Genomic DNA, 17,922 nt, shown 5'->3' with positions numbered 1-17,922 from the left:
CGTAGTGCATGTTGATTATCAGGCAAACGTCTCTTGACTAAAAATCTCTCGGGGATGATAGCATATTATACAGTATTTTGTCTTTTGCTGTTCATCACACACATTTTCTAGATGAACAAGGGTACATTTTCTTTTTGTGATGGGGCACTTGTAATCAATGGAGATCAAAGTTAGAGTACACACACAAATAAGCACCAAGTACATCAAATAGTTAGCTTTAAGGGAAACCTGGAAGTACAAAAGGAAGTATGAAAGATAGCACTGACTGATACAACACCGATACAATGTTTAAATGGTAAAGTCCTTTTACTATGAACTTGACACAAAACAAAGATGAATTTCACAAAAATCAGAAGCTTCATTTGAGTAGTGGGGGCTCTAAAATTTAAACAGTGAGGAATTGGAAATTATGTGTGTGTGGTACAGGGTAGATATGACATCTTGAATCATGAATAGTGAATATTGTTTCTTATTTTTCTTTTATTGGATATTTTTATTTACATTTCAAATGTTATCCCCTCTCCAGCTCTCCCCTCCTGAAACCCCCATCCTCTCCCCCCCCCCATGCCTCTGTGAGTGTGCTTCCGGACCCACCCACCTACTCCCCCCTTTCCACCCTGGCATTCACCTACACTAGGGCATCGAACCCCGCAGGACCAAGGGCAGCCAACCACCTTACTCCTCCCAAACTGTATGTTTGTCCAAAGGGGACCCCAATACCCCAAAAAGGAGCAGATAACCCAAAATGACAGCCTTGTTTCAGCTCAAGTTTTAATATAGAGGGAATGGCACTCTGAATAAACCTGTAATGCAATTTCTACTTGGAAGACAGGGCCATTTATTTCCCTTACATATTGTTATACCCAGGTCTCGGGATTCCCAGAACTCTAAGAACTGCTGACCTGATGTAATGAAACAAAAGAATCTTTTATTTGAGTCAGACCCTGATCGAAAACCTTCCCACTGCTCAGGATAGGAGTGCGACCCTGTGTCTAGGGGCTTGGAGTTTTTATATGCATACAAGCATAAGCAAGGATCCTCAGACTTCATGGTTACATGACATGGGTATGTGATAAAGGAAGTCATCTTTCAAGCATCATATGTTTGTTCAGTCAGCGGGGTGGAATTGAGTTACTGGGAGGGGGGGTGGAATTCTTCTAAAAGTAACTTTATGGTGCTATCAGGAACTAGTGTTTTTGCAAACTGACCACAGCTGTCTGGGAGCACTTAACTGCCCTTTTCTCGTGGCCCAAAAGTAGGGCATTAATCTCTTCAAGGATGTTTAGTTTTTGCTTCTCCCAAGGACAGGGTCCATCTACACTGGGAAGAGTTAGCCGTCTATCAAGGAGAGTGCCAGCCTCAGCTGACATGGGGGCTGAGAGGTGTTGTCATTTGTCTATTCCCAAGCCACCATTTTCTGTCAAAAGTTCAGGTCCAGGAAGGGAGGTGGGGGAGGGGAGGGGGAACTCTGCACAATCACAATCTGCGGGGAACTCCATACCAGTGGTGGGAAAGCACAAAGGTAGGTTTCCTGCATCTCTTCAATATCAAACCTCATGCTTCTCTTCAGAAACTTGCAGTCTATATTCACATGTGACTTTAAGTATTCAAAGTCTACACTTGCATGCTGTCTGTTCTCACCTCTTCCTCTACCCTAAACTCCCAGGCTGCTCCAGTTCACAGGCTTCCATCCCCTCAGCTATTTGTTTGCCTAAAAACCCACATGATTTTTCCGCTTTCTACTTTTGTAGCTCTGGCCATATTCAGTCCTCTTTTTTTATCTTCTCTGCTCCGACTCTTCCAGATGCCTCTGGCTGTTCTTTCTTTTATCTACAATAAAAACCCTCTCCCTAACCATGAAGCAGTTAGTTTGGTGTTTTCTTTACTACATCCTCGCTTATTAACATAAGATCTGCCCAGTTTGCCAGATCTCCAAGAGACTACCAGGGATCACAACTCTAATGTAAGCACATGAGAGTCTTTATTTGAGTTCAGACTTAGGTCACAACCCTCCCTGTGCAACAGGCAACAGGTTAGGAAAGTGATGCTCGGGTCTAGGGGCTTAGTGTTTATATAGGGATAATTTGCAAGCTAGGGTTTATAAGCCTTGGCATTACATGATTGGGTAAATGCGTAAAGGAATGTTAACCTTCAACCTGATAGCATTTGTTCAGACAACTAGGAGAGGCCACACGTCTGAAAAGGGGGCATCTTTGACCTGGCAATGAATGACTCATTCTGTTATCAGTGACCACTTTCTCCTGTTGTTGCCAGCTGGTCACAGCTGTTATGTCTATTTTTGACTGCTGGGAACACTCAGTTGTCTCTTTCCCAGAGCTCAAGGGTAGGGGTCTTATCACACCAAGGACAAAAGTTTTATGTTTCCTCCAAGGACAGGTGACAGCAGCCTTTCCCAAGGTTTCCCAAGGACAGTGGCTTAAAATAGAGTTTAGAGGACAAGATGGAATCTGTCCTACTGCTTTTTGTCTCTTCACTTATACCAGCATGGACAATTTGCTGAAAGTAAAATAACATATATCATTATCTGTCTATCTATCTATCTATCTATCTATCTATCTATCTATCTATCCATCCATCCTTCCATCCATCTACCCATCATCCATCCATCCATCCATTTAGGGATAACTACATTTATAAAAGAATTAAAATTAGAAAACAACATAATGTTGCATTCAATTGTTAAAGATAAAAGACACATTTATAATACTCAGTGATTTCAAATATGTATGTAATAAACTTTCTTTCACACTGCCAGTAGAGATGCGAAATGCTGCACATAGTATTTTGCAAAAAGAAAGCTAGAACACTTACTAAAGCTTAAATATGCCTTTACATTTTTAAGAACATATGTACATATGCCCATACTTATATATTACTTGTAGCAACATAAACAGTGGAGTTAATGGCAAAGCATAGAAATATTAATCTCAGAATTATTAACAATTACAAAACCAAAACATGTAAAAAGTGGGTGAAGACAATTATAGTTAATTATAAAATGGAATATTATATAGATTTTAAAATGGATAAGATGGGCTTGTAGCTCCCCTCTGCCTCTCCTCCCAGCATACGGCAGGAGAGCTAGCCCTAAGGTCATGAGAGTGGAAGAGCTGACCCTCTCCCTCATTGGATGTAGGGACACACCCTACACTGGGGGATACAGCCCTGGACCTCACCTGGGTTGCAGAGTAGAGCTGAACCTGGTAGCGGAAGTGCAGGTGAGCCAGCTTTGTGGTGTTGAGCTCAGAGAGCTAGCTCTGGTTTTTTTTTTTTTTTTACAGGTTTCAGCATTGGGTAAGCTAGCTAGAGCAGTGTTGGAGAACTTGCCCTGGTAGTGCAGGCACAGGAGAGCTAATAGGCTGCTCAACTCAGCTACATCCCAGGCTCAGGTCTAGGGATCTGTGTTGGTCCATCCAGCATTTACCACATCTGTGATATGCTGGAACACATAAACATTCTTTTGCACTACAGACCCAAAGCTGCAGCATCTCCATTATGGCAAAAATAGGACATCCAAGAGGAGCCCCTGTGACAATCCAGATTGATAGTGTAGCAGACACTGGAGGCCTCGAACCAGAGCAATGACTCACTGCAGTGAACCTTCACAAGTAAAGATGTGTGGACAGAAGTGTATACTGTCAGACACATTACAGCTTCCATGCTAAGACTTCTTTTTATTCAATCTTACTTTCTTTTCTTTTGGGAGAGGAGGTTTTAAGGACAGAAGTAGGGTACAAGGGGCAGGAAGTTGAGCAGAATTGGGATGCATGATGTGAAATTCACAAAGGATCAATGCAAAGGTTAAAAAGATGGGCTCGATTTATAGAACTGCATAATGTAAAATAGGAAAGTTAGCTGCAAACCTATGTGGTGTTTTGAATGTGTGTGTGTGTGTGTGTGTGTGTGTGTGTGTGTGACTCTTGCCTTCTGGTTTAGACAGATAGTGGTGATGTTCTGTACCATTTGAGCCTTTACAACACAATGAATTTCATGGCTAATGACAAATTTAAATTGTGAAGAGATTTCCAGTTTAGAAGAAAATAAGCAGGACATAAATTTCAAAGGAAAAGGAGGCTTCCAAATTATTAAAAAAAAACATGATTTTTGTGAGTAAACAGAGAGGCAGGATCACTGCAATGGCTTTGGGACTGCCAGAAACTGGTTATTGCAGGACCATACAGAATGGGAAGTCTAAATCATCCATTTCTTACATAAGTTTTATCTCTCTAAAAATTTTCAGCATCCTCTTACATTCTTACCTATTTTTTTGCATTCTTTCCCATCTCCTTTTAATCTCTATTGACTCTTTTTTCTTTTCAACCCTTTGATCCTTGATTCCAATCTCTCCTTATGTTCCCATTGTTTATCTACATTTTACCACAACCTACTGCCTGCTACCTTCTGTTACGTCTTTCCATCTCTATCTTACCTCATCCCTCCAGTCTACCCACTCACATAATATATCATGGAGAAGTTAATTCATAGGTTCATATCAAATGAGAGTGTTAGATAAATGGATTGAACACACATCAGTCATGTGTAGAGGATTAGTTCTAAAAAACACGTGAGGAGGAAGATGCACTTAAGTGATGACTAGATTGGTGGATAGTTAACAGAAAATGGACTTGAGAACACTCTAGTGTAGAGCCACACTCTTTCACTGACAAGATGATCCATCACAGCATGATCTGCACTGACACTTAGATTTACAGCTTTGGGGTTCAGGGGTGAAGAGTGAGAATCTACAGAGGAGTTTAATATTAGGTAGTGTAGAGTTTAGATTTTTTAAATGTTTAGATTGTAAATTTTTATCTTTAAGAATTTTTGAAACATGAGAATGATAATTGAGGGAAGTTCTTTTTCCATCATAATGTCTTTCTTATGTGAGTGGAATTTTGACATGTACAGTCAGGATTGTAAGCTGCAAGCAGATACCAGTTACTAGGGAATATGAAACCAGAGATCAAGATTTCTCTAATTTCCTCTGAGTCAAATAGAGTTGTATAAGAGGAATGAGCCATTTCTCCTCAAGTGTTAAGTTGCATACACAGACGAACTGTATCCAAAATTGAGGAAGAAATATGACTCCTCGGGGGAACATTTTTCTGAGACACTCTGGGAACTCCAGTTAAAGGGAAAATACACTAGGTAAGGGTAGAACATCAAAGAGCACACCCAGAAAGACCTATGTACACACCATTGTCTGTACACAGGTATGATCTCTTTGAACAACAATAATTATCATCCCTTAAATTAAGCTCTAAGATGAAAGAGTTCTGAAAAATTGTTCTAGCATTTGAAACTAGAGCGGACCCTATTCTCAGTGGTAGTTTTAACTGAAATATATGGAGGGTACCTTGAGACCTCTTCAAGCTGCTGGCCGCCTACCTGTGAGTACCCTCCAGAGGGCGGCCTGCACATCAGGGTTCCTGAGACTGTAGATGAGTGGGTTCAGCATAGGGTTGATGACAGTATTGAAAATTCCAATAGCTTTATCCTTATCTGAAAGTTTGATGGAACCTAGTCTCATGTAGTTAAACATACCTGTGCCATAGAACATGGCAACCACAGTGAGGTGAGAGCTGCATGTGGAAAAAGCTTTCTTTCTGCCTTCAGCAGAGCGGATTCGCAGAACTGCAGCTGCCACGTGGATGTAAGAGGTAAAAATGAGAGCCATGGGAGTTCCTGCCATTATGAAACTAAATGCAAAGAGAAGCAGCTCATTGAGCTGGGTACTGGAGCAGGACAGCTGGAAGAGCTGGGGAAGGTCACAGTAGAAGTTATCAATCACATTGGGGCCACAGAAGTGAAGTGTGGATATGGCCACAGTGTGAGTCAGTGCATTGCTGAAGGAACAAGCCCAGGATGAGGCCACCAAAATCCTCTGGACTGTGTGGTTCATTCGGGTGCTATAGGTAAGAGGTCGGCAAATGGCCAGGAAGCGGTCATATGCCATGGCTGTCAACAGGAAGCAGTCAACCCCAGCCAGCAGATGGAAGAAGAAGAGCTGTGTGAGGCAGGCTCCATATGGAACTGTAAGCTTGTGGGCCAAAAGCCGACCCAACATGGAGGGAATAGTGACAGTGATGCACCCTACATCCATCACTGACAGATTCCCCAGAAAGAAGTACATGGGGGTGTGCAGTTTGGGTTCCACCAAGATAGCTGCGAGAATGCTCAGGTTGCCTCCAACTGTGATCATATAAGCCAAGAGGAAGAATATGAAGACAAGTGGCCACAGCTCTGGTGTCTCCACCAAACCCAGCAGAATGAATTCTGTAACAGTGGTTCCATTGGCTCTTGGCTTTGGTTGCATGAGTTCCTTTAAAGAAGCACACAAGGAGGAAATCAACAGGACCTCTCAGTGAGATGAGGACATTCATAGCATAGTATCTGAACACTTAAAATTGGAACTTAAGTTACCCTTCCCTTCCATATCTTCCATCCAAATGATATAAATATATAATAATCTCAAAAATAAAAGAAATAATTTAAAAAGTGTGCCGTGTTGTTTTTGTATACGGTTAAAGGCCTGGGAATGCTTGAAAGTCAATGTGTTTGTAATGTGTATCAGGTCAATTGTCTAATATACCCAATGCACTGATAAATACATCCTTTCTTCTAAAGAAAAATACAACTCTTTTGGCTACCATGGCTTAGTAATAGTTGCTAGAGTACAAATCTGATTCTCCTGGGAGGAGGAGAGCTGAGAAGGATGGCAGTATTATTGAGACCAATGGGTTCATTGTATCTGTGCACCACTTTCCAAATAAATAAATGGATTAACTTATTGACATATCCAAATGCTAAATAAAAATAGAAATGAACCACAGAACCCAAACCCAAAAAATTCTAAACCATGCATAGGTGGTTAGCAAAAATTATCAAAATATAATTTTTATGTGGCCACTATTAATTGGGAAGAACTAGACTTTGAAGGGCTTGAAGCGAGTGTGGTACAAGTTGAGTGAGAAGCATAGGTTTCCATGCAGTTGGGATGACTTTAGGTAGAGCATGAAGCTCTAGAAACATACATGGCTCACAAATACTTTTCAACATGAACTCTACAAGTTATTTTACAATCACAACAATTATTCCTTATAAAAGTCATGCCATGGTACAGAATGATAGCTATTACCTTGATCTCAACCAACAAGAGAATAGACTTGCATAAAGTCACCTACCAGCACCATCCAAGATGTCTGTGGTTCATGGGATCCTGAGAGGATCATCAGTGGTGAGGACCATTGCTGATGCTGAAGCTAATCTCGCCCTCACTTGGGAAAGACTTATCATCTGCTGCAAGTCTCTATCTCACTTTTGACACACTGATCAACATATCTGTAATACCAAGAAAATCAGAGAAATAGCTGAAGCCCCATCTGGTGACTTAAAGTCAGAGGAAAGCTCACGAGTACTCACCTAGTGATGGCACAGTAATCAGTGTAGTTTCACAGAAGTGATGTGCGTGAAAATTGAACACATACTCATTCAGCTTTAGGGATGGCAACAAGTTGCTATGTGTATATAGAGAGGTAAGGGAGACAAAGGGAAGCATCTCTGTCCTGAGATTTTCCATCAGAGCGGTCCCTTTGGGACCTTAGAATTAGTCTCAAGGAATGAGGGGAGGGTTGGGAACTGACAAGGTCATGTCAAAGATACAAGACCTAATAAACACCACCATAGTGAGGCAAGTGGATCTTCACATCACAGGAGGGATCCAGAATTTTTCCTATGTCTGTGTTCTAACCCTTACATTATCTACAGGCACATAGTGGAGATAAGACACAAGCTCAGTTTAACAGACAGGGGCATAAGAGCTGTCTGCTGTCCCCAAGGCACTTAGGGAACTATAGGTAGAGCCAGGTCTGAACAGCGTCTTGAGGCTGAGAATGTAGCTCCTTTACATGCCTGCTATAAACAGGATTTGAGGCCGGAGCCAGGCTGACCTCTAAGCTTGTGGTTGAGAGAGAAGCTGCTTTGGGCCTGGGAATGAAGGAGAAATCCAAGAAAGAAGGCAAGACAGAAGAGGCCCAATGTAACCACAGCAAATCCTCAGGGGTAAAGCGTGTTCCAACCTAGCATCTTGTTAGGAAGTACCAGAGGGACTGTGTCTTGAGATTTGTGTAATGATCCTAGGAGAGGCCATGGAAGCACTGTGCTTGGCAAAACGGGAAGTTGGGGGGGGGGCAAAGTTGCTCCCTATTGAGGGTTTTGGGCCATGCCCCTTGAGGTTGGTAGCCTTAGCAATAGAGATGATGAGAGAAAGAGCTGGAGCAGCTGTGCAATACAACCTTAATTCTCTTCAGCTTGTCAGTCTACTGATTATCTATTCAAAGCCCAGAGGTAAGGTGCTGTCTGTTAGATGGAGAGATTCGTTTTCCTTTCTTAGCAACTGCTTATCCCCATTGGGCCTCAGCTTTTTTTTTAATCTGTGAATATACATGATATCCTTTTTTAGGTTTTCTGTGAGAATTACATTCAACAATACCCACAGAATCCCTTGTAGGGGATGACTAGTACTTTTAATAATAGTAGAGTGTAGCACTGAGAAGTTCCTAGTCTTTGAACTGCCTCAAAGAACTGTCTCTGCAGCTTGTTTGCTGTATTGAGCTTCATGCTCACTGTTGGAGAGAAGCCGTACACTTTGAAGAAATGTCTTCAGTCAAATGCTCACAAGTTATGGTGATTACCCTTGACACTCATTCCATAGCCCTTCACTGCCTCTGGCCCACTGAGATGGGAGATTTGGGGCTGCTTTGGGAGGAGAGTCTGTACAAACTCTAGAAACCAAAAGACCCACAGTGTGCCTGTTTTTCACTGGGCATCAGCAGGAATGTGCCTAGGATTATTTTTTCCCAATGGGCAGTGAGGTCATTGTTGTTTTTGGGGAACAAGGGCTGAACCACCAAACCAGTGTCTTGTAAACATCATTCTAAAATACATCATATGGGTTCTGTCACTTTATCACTGGTTTTAGCTGTGCATTTGGTCAGGAATATACATAAGCCACTTTTTTTGTCCTTCGTAGTACATCATAGCTAAAGACACATGATTTGTGAAAGTGTCGGCATATATTTTTGATCACTTGGGAAGGATGTCATATACAGAAACATGTACTGAAAGGTGCTAGTTTTCTATTATCATTAATAATAGAAATAAATAAGCCAGTATTTAATAAGCCAGAATACTCACTAAAGTTTAAATATGCTTTTACATTTATTTTAGCACATATGCACATGCACCCATACTTATACATTACTCGTAGGAACATAACCACTGGAGTTAAATGCATATGCCAAGAAACACAGAATTATTAACAATTACAAATGAAAATATATAAACTGAGTGAAGTCAACTATAGTTAATATATAAATGGAACATTTTAAGATTTAAAAATGGATAAGATGGGCTTGTAGCTCCCTTCTGCCTCTTCTCCCAGCATACAGCAGGCAGGAGAGCTAGCCCTAAGGTCATGAGATTGGAAGAGCTGACTCTGTCCCTCATTGGATGTAGGGACACATCCTACACTGAAAGCTCTGGCCCTGGACCTCACCCGGTATCACAGTAGAGCTGAACCCAGTGGCAGAAGTGCAGGTGAATCAGGTTTGTGGTGTTGAGCTCAGAGAGCTAGCCCTGTTTTTAGAGGTTTCAGCATTGGGTAAGCTAGCCAAAGCAGTGCAAGAGAACTTGCCCTGGTAGTGCAGGCACAGGAGAGCTGATGGGCTGCTCCACTCAGCTACCTCCCAGGCTCAGGTCTGGGGGTCTGTATTGGCCCACCAAAGCATTTAACATATCTATGATCTGCTGGAACACATGAAAAATTCCTTTGTACTGCAGAACCACAGCTGTAGCATCTCCATGACAGGGCAACAATAAGTCAACCAATAGGAGCCCCTGTGAGGATCCAGTGTAGTGTAGCAGAAGCTGGAAGCCTCGAGCCAGAGCAACAATTCATTGTAGTGAAACCTTTGCAAGGACGAAAGTGTATACTCTGGGACACATTACAGCTTCCATGCTAAGACTTTTTCTATTCAATATTACTTTCTTTTTTTGGAAGAGGCGGTTGCAAGGACAGAGGAGGATACAAAGGACAGGAAGATGTGTGAGATTGGGATACATGATGTGAAATTCACAAAGAATTAATACAAAGGTAAAAAAGATGGGCATGTAGGTTGACTTAGAGTACTTGTGTAATGTAAAATGTTAGTTGCATACCTATGTGCTGTTTTGAATGTGTTGTGTGAGTGTTTGTTTGTGCGTGTGTATGGCATTGTTATGCCTCTGGTGTAGAAAGGCAATGGTAACATTCTGCACCATTTGAGCTTTTACAACACAATATAATTCATGGCTAATGATAAATTTAAATTTTGAAGAGATTTCTAGTATGGAAAAAATAAGGAGAAAGATTTTAATGGAAAGAGAGGATTCTGAATTATTTTGAAAAACCCATAAAATTTGTGGGTAAACTGAGAGCAATGGCTTCAGGGCTGTCAGAAACTGGTTATTGCAGGACCACACAGAATGGGAGTCCAAATCATCCATCTTTCATGTTTAAATTTTATCCCTGTGAAATCTTTCAATATCCACTTGCATCTTACCTGCATTCTTTCTCATCTGCTTGTCTATCCCCGTAGCCCATGTCAGCCTCTGTAATGCTTCTGTTGTTTCTTCTCAACCCCTTGTTCCTGGATTCCAAACTCTCCTTATGTTCCCATTGCTTATCTGCATTTCCCACAAACCCTCTACCTACTATTTTCTGTTATATTCTCTTTCCATCTCTATCTTAGCTCATCCCTCCAGTCTACCCACTCACATATCATGGAGAAGTTAATTATAGATTCTTATCAAATGAGAATGTTAGGTGGATTAGACACATATCAGTGAGACAGTAGCACTGTGAAGAATAGATAATAAGTTTTTAAAAATCTGCGAGGTGGAATGTGGTACTGTCTGCAGCTCACTGTTGCAGCCTGGAGCTCTCTCTCTTCCTGCAGCTGAGGCCTGTGGTGGGGTGCATTAGTCAAAAAGGAGGAAATGTATAAATGAGATATTTTATTATGGGAAAGAGAAAATTGGCTGGTCAAGTAGAGAGAAGGATAGGAGAGGAAGGAGAGCAGAAGAGAAGGAGAGAGAGAAAGAGAGGAGAGGAAGAAAGCAAGAGAGCAAGAAGGCAAGAGATGAGAACAAAGAGCAGGAAAGAGAGGAAGAAGGCAAGAGAAGAACAAAGAGCAAGAGAATAAAGAGGGCAAGAGAGGAACAAAGAGCAAGAGAGTAAAGGAAGAGGGCAAGAGAGGAAGAGCAAGAGAGGGAGGAGGTGGTGAATCGCCCCTTATATTGTATGGGCATGGTTATCTGTCTTTGGGGCAAGGCATGCCTGGCTGTGGTCAGTGACTGGGGGTAGGGTCTAGCTAGTATGCTGGGAGCTTGGGGCATTGTCTGACTGAGAGAGCATGCATCTCCTGCGGGGGCAGCTGTGAGGGGTTGTGATTGAAACAGGAGCCAAAGACTCAGGAGTTATAGCTGAGCTCCTTCTGCCCCCTGCAGGCAGAAAACTGCCCACTGAGGCTCCAGGGCTCAAGGCCAATTACTCGATTGAGCCTAAGTTGCCTGAACAGACCACTGCCACACAGTGGAAGATTTACCTAAATGATTAGTAGACTGATGGCTTGTAAACAGAAAATGGGATTGAGAGCATTCTTAGTTAGAGACACATCCTTTCACTGGCAGTAAGAGGAATCACACTGTGTTCTGCATTGTCACATGGATTTACAGCTTGGAGGTTTAGAGATGAAGAGTGAAAATTTAGAGAGGAAATAATATTGAGTGGTAGAGCTGGGTTGAAATGTTTAAAGGTTAAGATTATAAATTTTCATCTTTCAAAAAAATAAAACATTCAGCAAATGATAATTGAGGGAAGCTCTTTTTGCATTATAACATTTCTCTCATGTGAGTGAAGTTTTGATATGTAGTCAGGTCTGTGAGCTGCACACAGATACAAGTTCTCTAGAATTACTAGGGAATATAAAACTACAGAACAAATTTCTTTCCATTTCCTCTGAATCTTATAGAATTTTATAAAAGGAATGAACTATTTCCCCTCTAGAGTTAAGTTGCCTACACAGACCAACTCCATCCAAACTTGAAGAATCAATAAGACTCTTGGGAGCATGTTGTCTGAGATGCTCTGGGAACTCCAGCTAAAGGAAACAGACAGTGACTGAAGGCAGAACTCACCAAAGGGCAGACAAGGAAGAATCTATGTACACAACCATCATCTATACATAGGTATGGCCACTTTGGGCAACAATAGTTATCATCCCTTAAATAAAGTTCCAAGATAGAAACAATTTTGAACAATTTGTTCTAGTGTTGAACCATAGGAAACCTTCATCTACAGCTTTAGTTTTAAAAGAAATAGGTGGAAGAAGACTTTAGGTCTTGATGTGACATCTGTCTCCCTGTGAGTACCCTCCAGAGGGCGGCCTGTACATCAGGATTCCTGAGACTGTAGATGAGTGGGTTCAGCAGAGGGTTGATGACAGTGTTGAAAATTCCAATAGCTTTATCCTTATCTGACAGTTTGATGGAACCGAGTCTCATGTAGTTAAACATGCCTGTGCCATAGAACATGGCAACCACAGTGAGGTGAGAGCTGCATATGGAGAAAGCTTTCTTCCTGCCTTCAGCAGAGCAGATTTGCAGAACTGCAGCTGCCACATGCATATAAGAGGTAAAAATGAGTGCCATGGGGGTTCCTGCCATTCTGAAACCTACTGCAAAGAGCAGCAGCTCATTGAGCTGGGTACTGGAGCAGGACAGCTGGAAGAGCTGGGGAAGGTCACAGTAGAAGTGATTGATCACATTGGGGCCACAGAAGTGAAGTGTGGATATAGCCACAGTGTGGGTCAGTGCATTGCTGAAGGCACAAGCTCAGGACGTGGCCACCAAAATCCTCTGGACTGCATAGTTCATTCAAGTGCTATAGGTGAGGGGTTGGCAGACGGCTAGGCTGTTAACAGGAAGCAGTCAACCCCACCCAGCATATGGAAGAAGAAGAGCTGTGTGAGGCAGTCTCCATATGGAACTGTACACTTTTGGACTAAGTGCCGACCCAACATGGAGGGAATAGTGACAGTGATGCACCCCACATCCATCACTGACAGGTTCCCCAGGAAGAAGTACATGGGGGTGTGCAGTTTGGGTTCCACCAAGACAGCTGCCAGGATGCTCAGGTTGCCCCCAACTGTGGTGATATAAGCCAAGAGGAAGAGTATGAAGACAACTGGCCACATCTCTGGTGTTTACACCAAACCTAGGAGGATGAACTCAGTAACAGTGGTTTCATTGGCTCTCAGTTTTGACTGCATGAGTTCAATAAAAGATACACATAAGGAGGAAAATAGCAAGACCTCTCAGTGAATTGAAGAAATTAAAATCACAGCTGCTGGAAAACATAGAATTATAATTCTTAAAAGAGGAACTCATATCATTCCCTCTCTTCCTTTTCCTCCCTTTAAATGATATAATAATAAAATAGTGTACATATAGAAATAGTTTTAAAAGTTTTTTAAATTGTTGCTGTATAGCACTTAGAGAAACTGGGGATTCTTTAGTTTCAAAATTTTTATAATGTATATTAGATCAGTTGTCTAATACACACACAGTTCACAGACCAAATTCATCCTTCATTCTAATGAAAAACCATCCTGTGTTTGGCTACTATGGCATAGTAAGATTTTCTAGAGTACAACATATGATTATCCTTGGAGGATGACAACAGAGTAGGTGTCACCCTTATATTTAATTTTATAGTAACTTTTGTAATATTAAAAACATTAATCTTGAGAAATAAAAAAAATAAAGATTGAGTTTCTTGTGGTTTGTGAATTGTATCTTGAGTCAGTGTGGGTACTTAGATCCTTAGAAGGTGGAACAAAATACTCGTGGAAGGAGTTGCAAAGACAAAGTGTAGAGCAGAGACTTAAGGAAGGACTACTCAGAGACTGCCCCACCTATGGCTCCTTCCCATATACAATCACCAAACCCAGAAACTATTGTGGATGCCGGCAACTGCTGGCTGACAGGAGCCTGATATAGCTGTCTCCTGGGAGGCTCTGCCAGTGCCTGACTAATATAGAAGTGGAGGTTCACAGCCATCCATTGGATTGAGCACAGGGTCCCCAGTGAAGGAGCTAGAGAAAGGACCCAAGGAGCTGAAGGATTTTGCAGCCCCATAGGAAGAACAACAATATGAACTAACCAGTGCCCCCAGAGCTCCCAGGGACTAAACTACCAACCAAAGTGTACATAAGGTGGGACTCATGGCCCCAGCTGCATATGTAGCAGAGGATGGCCTAGTTGGTCATCAGTGGGAAAAGAGGTCCTTGGTCCCATGAAGGCTCTATGCCCCAGTGTAGGGGAATGCCAGGGCCAGGAAGCAGGAGTGGGTGGGTTGGTGAGCAGGGGGAGGAGGGAGGGAATAGGGTTCTTTTTTCAGAGGGGAAGCCAGGAAAGGGGATAACATTCAAAATGTAAATAAAGAAAATATCTAATAAAAAATAAAAAAAGATTGTATGTTGGAAAGAAATAATTTATCTCCAAGAAAAATAGCTGTCAAGACAACAGAAATTAAGATTTAAGTAGTCTTTATTTACTCATATGCCACTCGTGTACATAAACAGGAACTGTAGTTAGAAATACATTCATTATTGAGTTTTCCCTAAGAAGGAGAATAATTTTCAGTGTATAATGTTATGAGAGTAAAGAAGGATGTATGTGTGTGTGTGTGTGTGTGTGTGTGTGTGTGTGTGTGTGTGTCTTTGTGATAGAGAGAGATGGATAGATAGATAGATAGGTATTCACTAAAAGAAATTTCAATCTTGTCAGTGGCTTTAACAAAGGTGGCATTTATTCCCTTTCTTGTTTCAGTTTTCCACACTGTCTACAGTTGACACAATTTTAAAATGCTATTTAACATATGGAGATGGCCATGTAAACTTACCAAGTCCCACAGCACAATGAACTAACTAAGCAAAGGAGAAACAGTGTTCTCTTTCTCTGCAGCAGCCAATGCTTTGGACGTGGACAGTTTTTTTGGAGGCATTCTCTGATAATACTCAAGCTGAGCTTCTGAGAAATTTGATCTGGGCTACCTGATACTCTAAGGATTGCACATGTGGGCACTACTCTACAGACTTCACATGCAGTGGATAATAATTCCTTCAGGATCCCTGTGGAATTATTATTTTAATCCTTGCTTCCCATCAATAAATACATGACATGCATCAAACAAGAGGCACAGGCAGACTTCACCTTCCAGATCCCCTGCTGTTAACTACTAACACTGCAGTTAACCCCAGGATCTCAAGGGCTCCAGGCCTTGCCTTTCTTAACTTCTCCCTGAAGCTCTCTGGTCTATTCTATGATTCAAAGTCCACCCATAATCCTTGTGGCTGTGCTTCTGTGGACTCCAAGATCTTGTCCTGCAGGCAAGTAGTACAAGCTGCAATGAGCTCCCTAGTGGGTCACAGTCACAGCAGCCTTTCATCTTAATTTCCCACATCCTCATGTTTGCTTCTGTTAGGGTCTCCTGGCCACATCTTCATGACTTGGTACAAATGATGGATGCTACTTCCAGAGCACTACCTTAACTGGTTCCTCCTCATTCCAAAGTGACACTTAATGTTTTAAATATTCCTTATGCACTATGATTATATTTTACATGGTGTTTACCTAATATAGATCATTTAGCTATTGTCCTAGTCACTCCAGTATAGTTTAAGGGCAAACTTCACATCTGATTTATCTTTGGGACTATACTCATGGACCCACTGTGAGTGTGCACCGCTTCACCAAAAATGAATGGATGGTTACACTTGTTGAAAAAAAAGAAAAAAAAGAGAAAAAATACTGGATAACAAAAATTTCCAAAAACTTTTTTTTAGGGAGCAATATGAATCTGGAAAAACTTTAGAATTTAAAGAGAGGGTGGCAAGAGTTGAGTGAGAAGCACATGTTTCTGCAGTTTCGATGATGCAAGGTAAAACATACAGTTCTAGCAACCAACATGCTCACAAATACTTTTCTTTTCTTTTTTGCCTTGATTCTATCATCTATCTATCTATCTATCTATCTATCTATCTATCTATCTATCTCCCTATCTCCCTATCTTTTATTTATTTATTAATTATTTATATATTTCTTTTTGGGTAGACATTGGCCATAGAATTTGCTAAATGAGGCAGAGTCAAGAGGATCATGAATTTGAGGCCAACTTTAGCTACACAAACACTTTTAAACGTCAACTTTACAAATCGCTTTTCTAGTTAGAACAATTATTCCTCATTTAAAAAATAGTTATACCACAGCACAAAAAGGTAGCTGCTGCTTTGACCTTAAAACTAAACATGTGTAAAGTTACCTAATAGCACTATCTAGATGTTTGTGGTTGTTGTGGTTGATGGGATTTGGAGAGGACCTTTAGTGGAAATGGCCATCTCTGACCCTAAATGACCCTTCCTCAGCTCTTACACTCACGTGAGGAAGACTTGCCATCTGCAGCAAGTTTTGTTGTTTGTTTTTGAGACAATGACCAACCTATCTGTTAAGCCAAGAAGGTCAACACACTGAGAATCAGCTGAAGCCCCATCTGGTGACTTAAGGGCAGAGGGCAGGCCATGAATACTTACCTGGTGATAGCCAGGGGACCAGTGTGGTTTAGTAGAAAGGGAAGTGAGAGAACAAGGAACACACAAACTCATTCAGCTTTAGTGATGCCACAAGGCACTGTATGTATATATAGAGGAAACAAGACAAAGAGAGGCTGCAATATCTCCACCTGGAGGATTTGGCACTAAGTGTCAGCCTCTTGGGACCTCAAAATTAGTCCCAACGAGTGAAAGGAGGGTTGGGAACAGACAAGTTCTTGTCAAAGACACAAGCCCTAATGAACGCTACCCTACTGAGGCAAAGGAGCTTCACAACACAGTAAGGACCCAGAATATTTTTCTTTGTTCTCAGCCTCATATTGTCCACAGACACACAGAGGAAATAGGACGCAAGCTCAGTTTAAAGGCTGTGCATAAGGGCTGTCTGCGGTCCCCACGTCACTCAGGGAATTACAGGTGGAGCCAGGTCTGAATAGAGTCTTGAGGCTGAGAATAAGGTTCCTTTACATGCCTCAAACAGGATTTGAGGACTGAGCGAAGCTGACTTCTAAGCTTATGGTTGAGGAGAGAAGCTGCTTTGGGCCTGGGAATGAAGGAGAAACCCAAGAAAGAAGGCAAGTCAGAAGAGGCCCACTGTACCCACAGCAAATCCTCAGGGATAAAGCGTGTTCCCACCTAGAACCTTGTTAGTGATGACCAGAGGGACCGTTTCTTGAGATTAATGCTATGATCCTTGGAGAGGCCATGGAAACACTGTGCTTGGCAAAACAGGAAGTTGAGGGGGGCAATGTTGCTTCCTAATGTGGGTTTGGGATACGCCCTTTGAGCTTGGAGCCTTAGCAATAGAGCAGACGAAAGAAGGAACTGAAGCAGCTATGCAATATGACCTTCCTACTGTTTACTCTGTCAGACAACTGATTATCTGCCCAAACCCCAGATGAAGTGCATGCTCTGTGGGATGCAGAAATTTGTCCTTGTCCTCCATTCTTAATAACTACGTATCTTCTTTGAGCCTCAGCTTTATTTTCAATCTGTGAATGTAAATGATTTACGTTTTTAGGTTTTCTGTGAGAATTAAATTCAACAATACCCACAGAGTTCCTTGTAGGGGATTAGTAACACCTTTAATAATTTAATAACAATGGTTAACCTTTATCACATGTTTGCTGTATTCATTTACTAAAATTTTTACATTGGGTTGATTGAATTCTTTTTTTTTTTTTTTTGGAGG

General features: G+C 41.6%; 1 protein-coding gene and 1 pseudogene across 1 annotated transcript; both read right to left on the bottom strand.

Annotated features, from left to right (window-relative positions):
* Positions 1–5,389: 5,389 nt before the first annotated feature.
* Positions 5,390–6,346, bottom strand: LOC116078064 (olfactory receptor 3A1-like). The gene has a single exon (XM_031352999.1). It carries the CDS (start codon positions 6,335–6,337, stop codon positions 5,390–5,392), a length of 948 nt encoding a protein of 315 aa, XP_031208859.1. The 5' UTR covers positions 6,338–6,346.
* A 6,083-nt stretch (positions 6,347–12,429) lies between these two features.
* LOC116078697 lies at positions 12,430–13,391 on the bottom strand (annotated as a pseudogene).
* Between the last annotated feature and the right edge of the window lie 4,531 nt (positions 13,392–17,922).

The sequence above is a fragment of the Mastomys coucha genome, unplaced genomic scaffold (genome assembly GCF_008632895.1).
Source record: "Mastomys coucha isolate ucsf_1 unplaced genomic scaffold, UCSF_Mcou_1 pScaffold5, whole genome shotgun sequence".
Classification (NCBI taxonomy): Eukaryota; Metazoa; Chordata; class Mammalia; order Rodentia; family Muridae; genus Mastomys; species Mastomys coucha.
The sequence above is the reverse complement of the archived record's forward strand: the minus strand, read 5'-3'. Positions and strand labels throughout refer to the sequence as shown.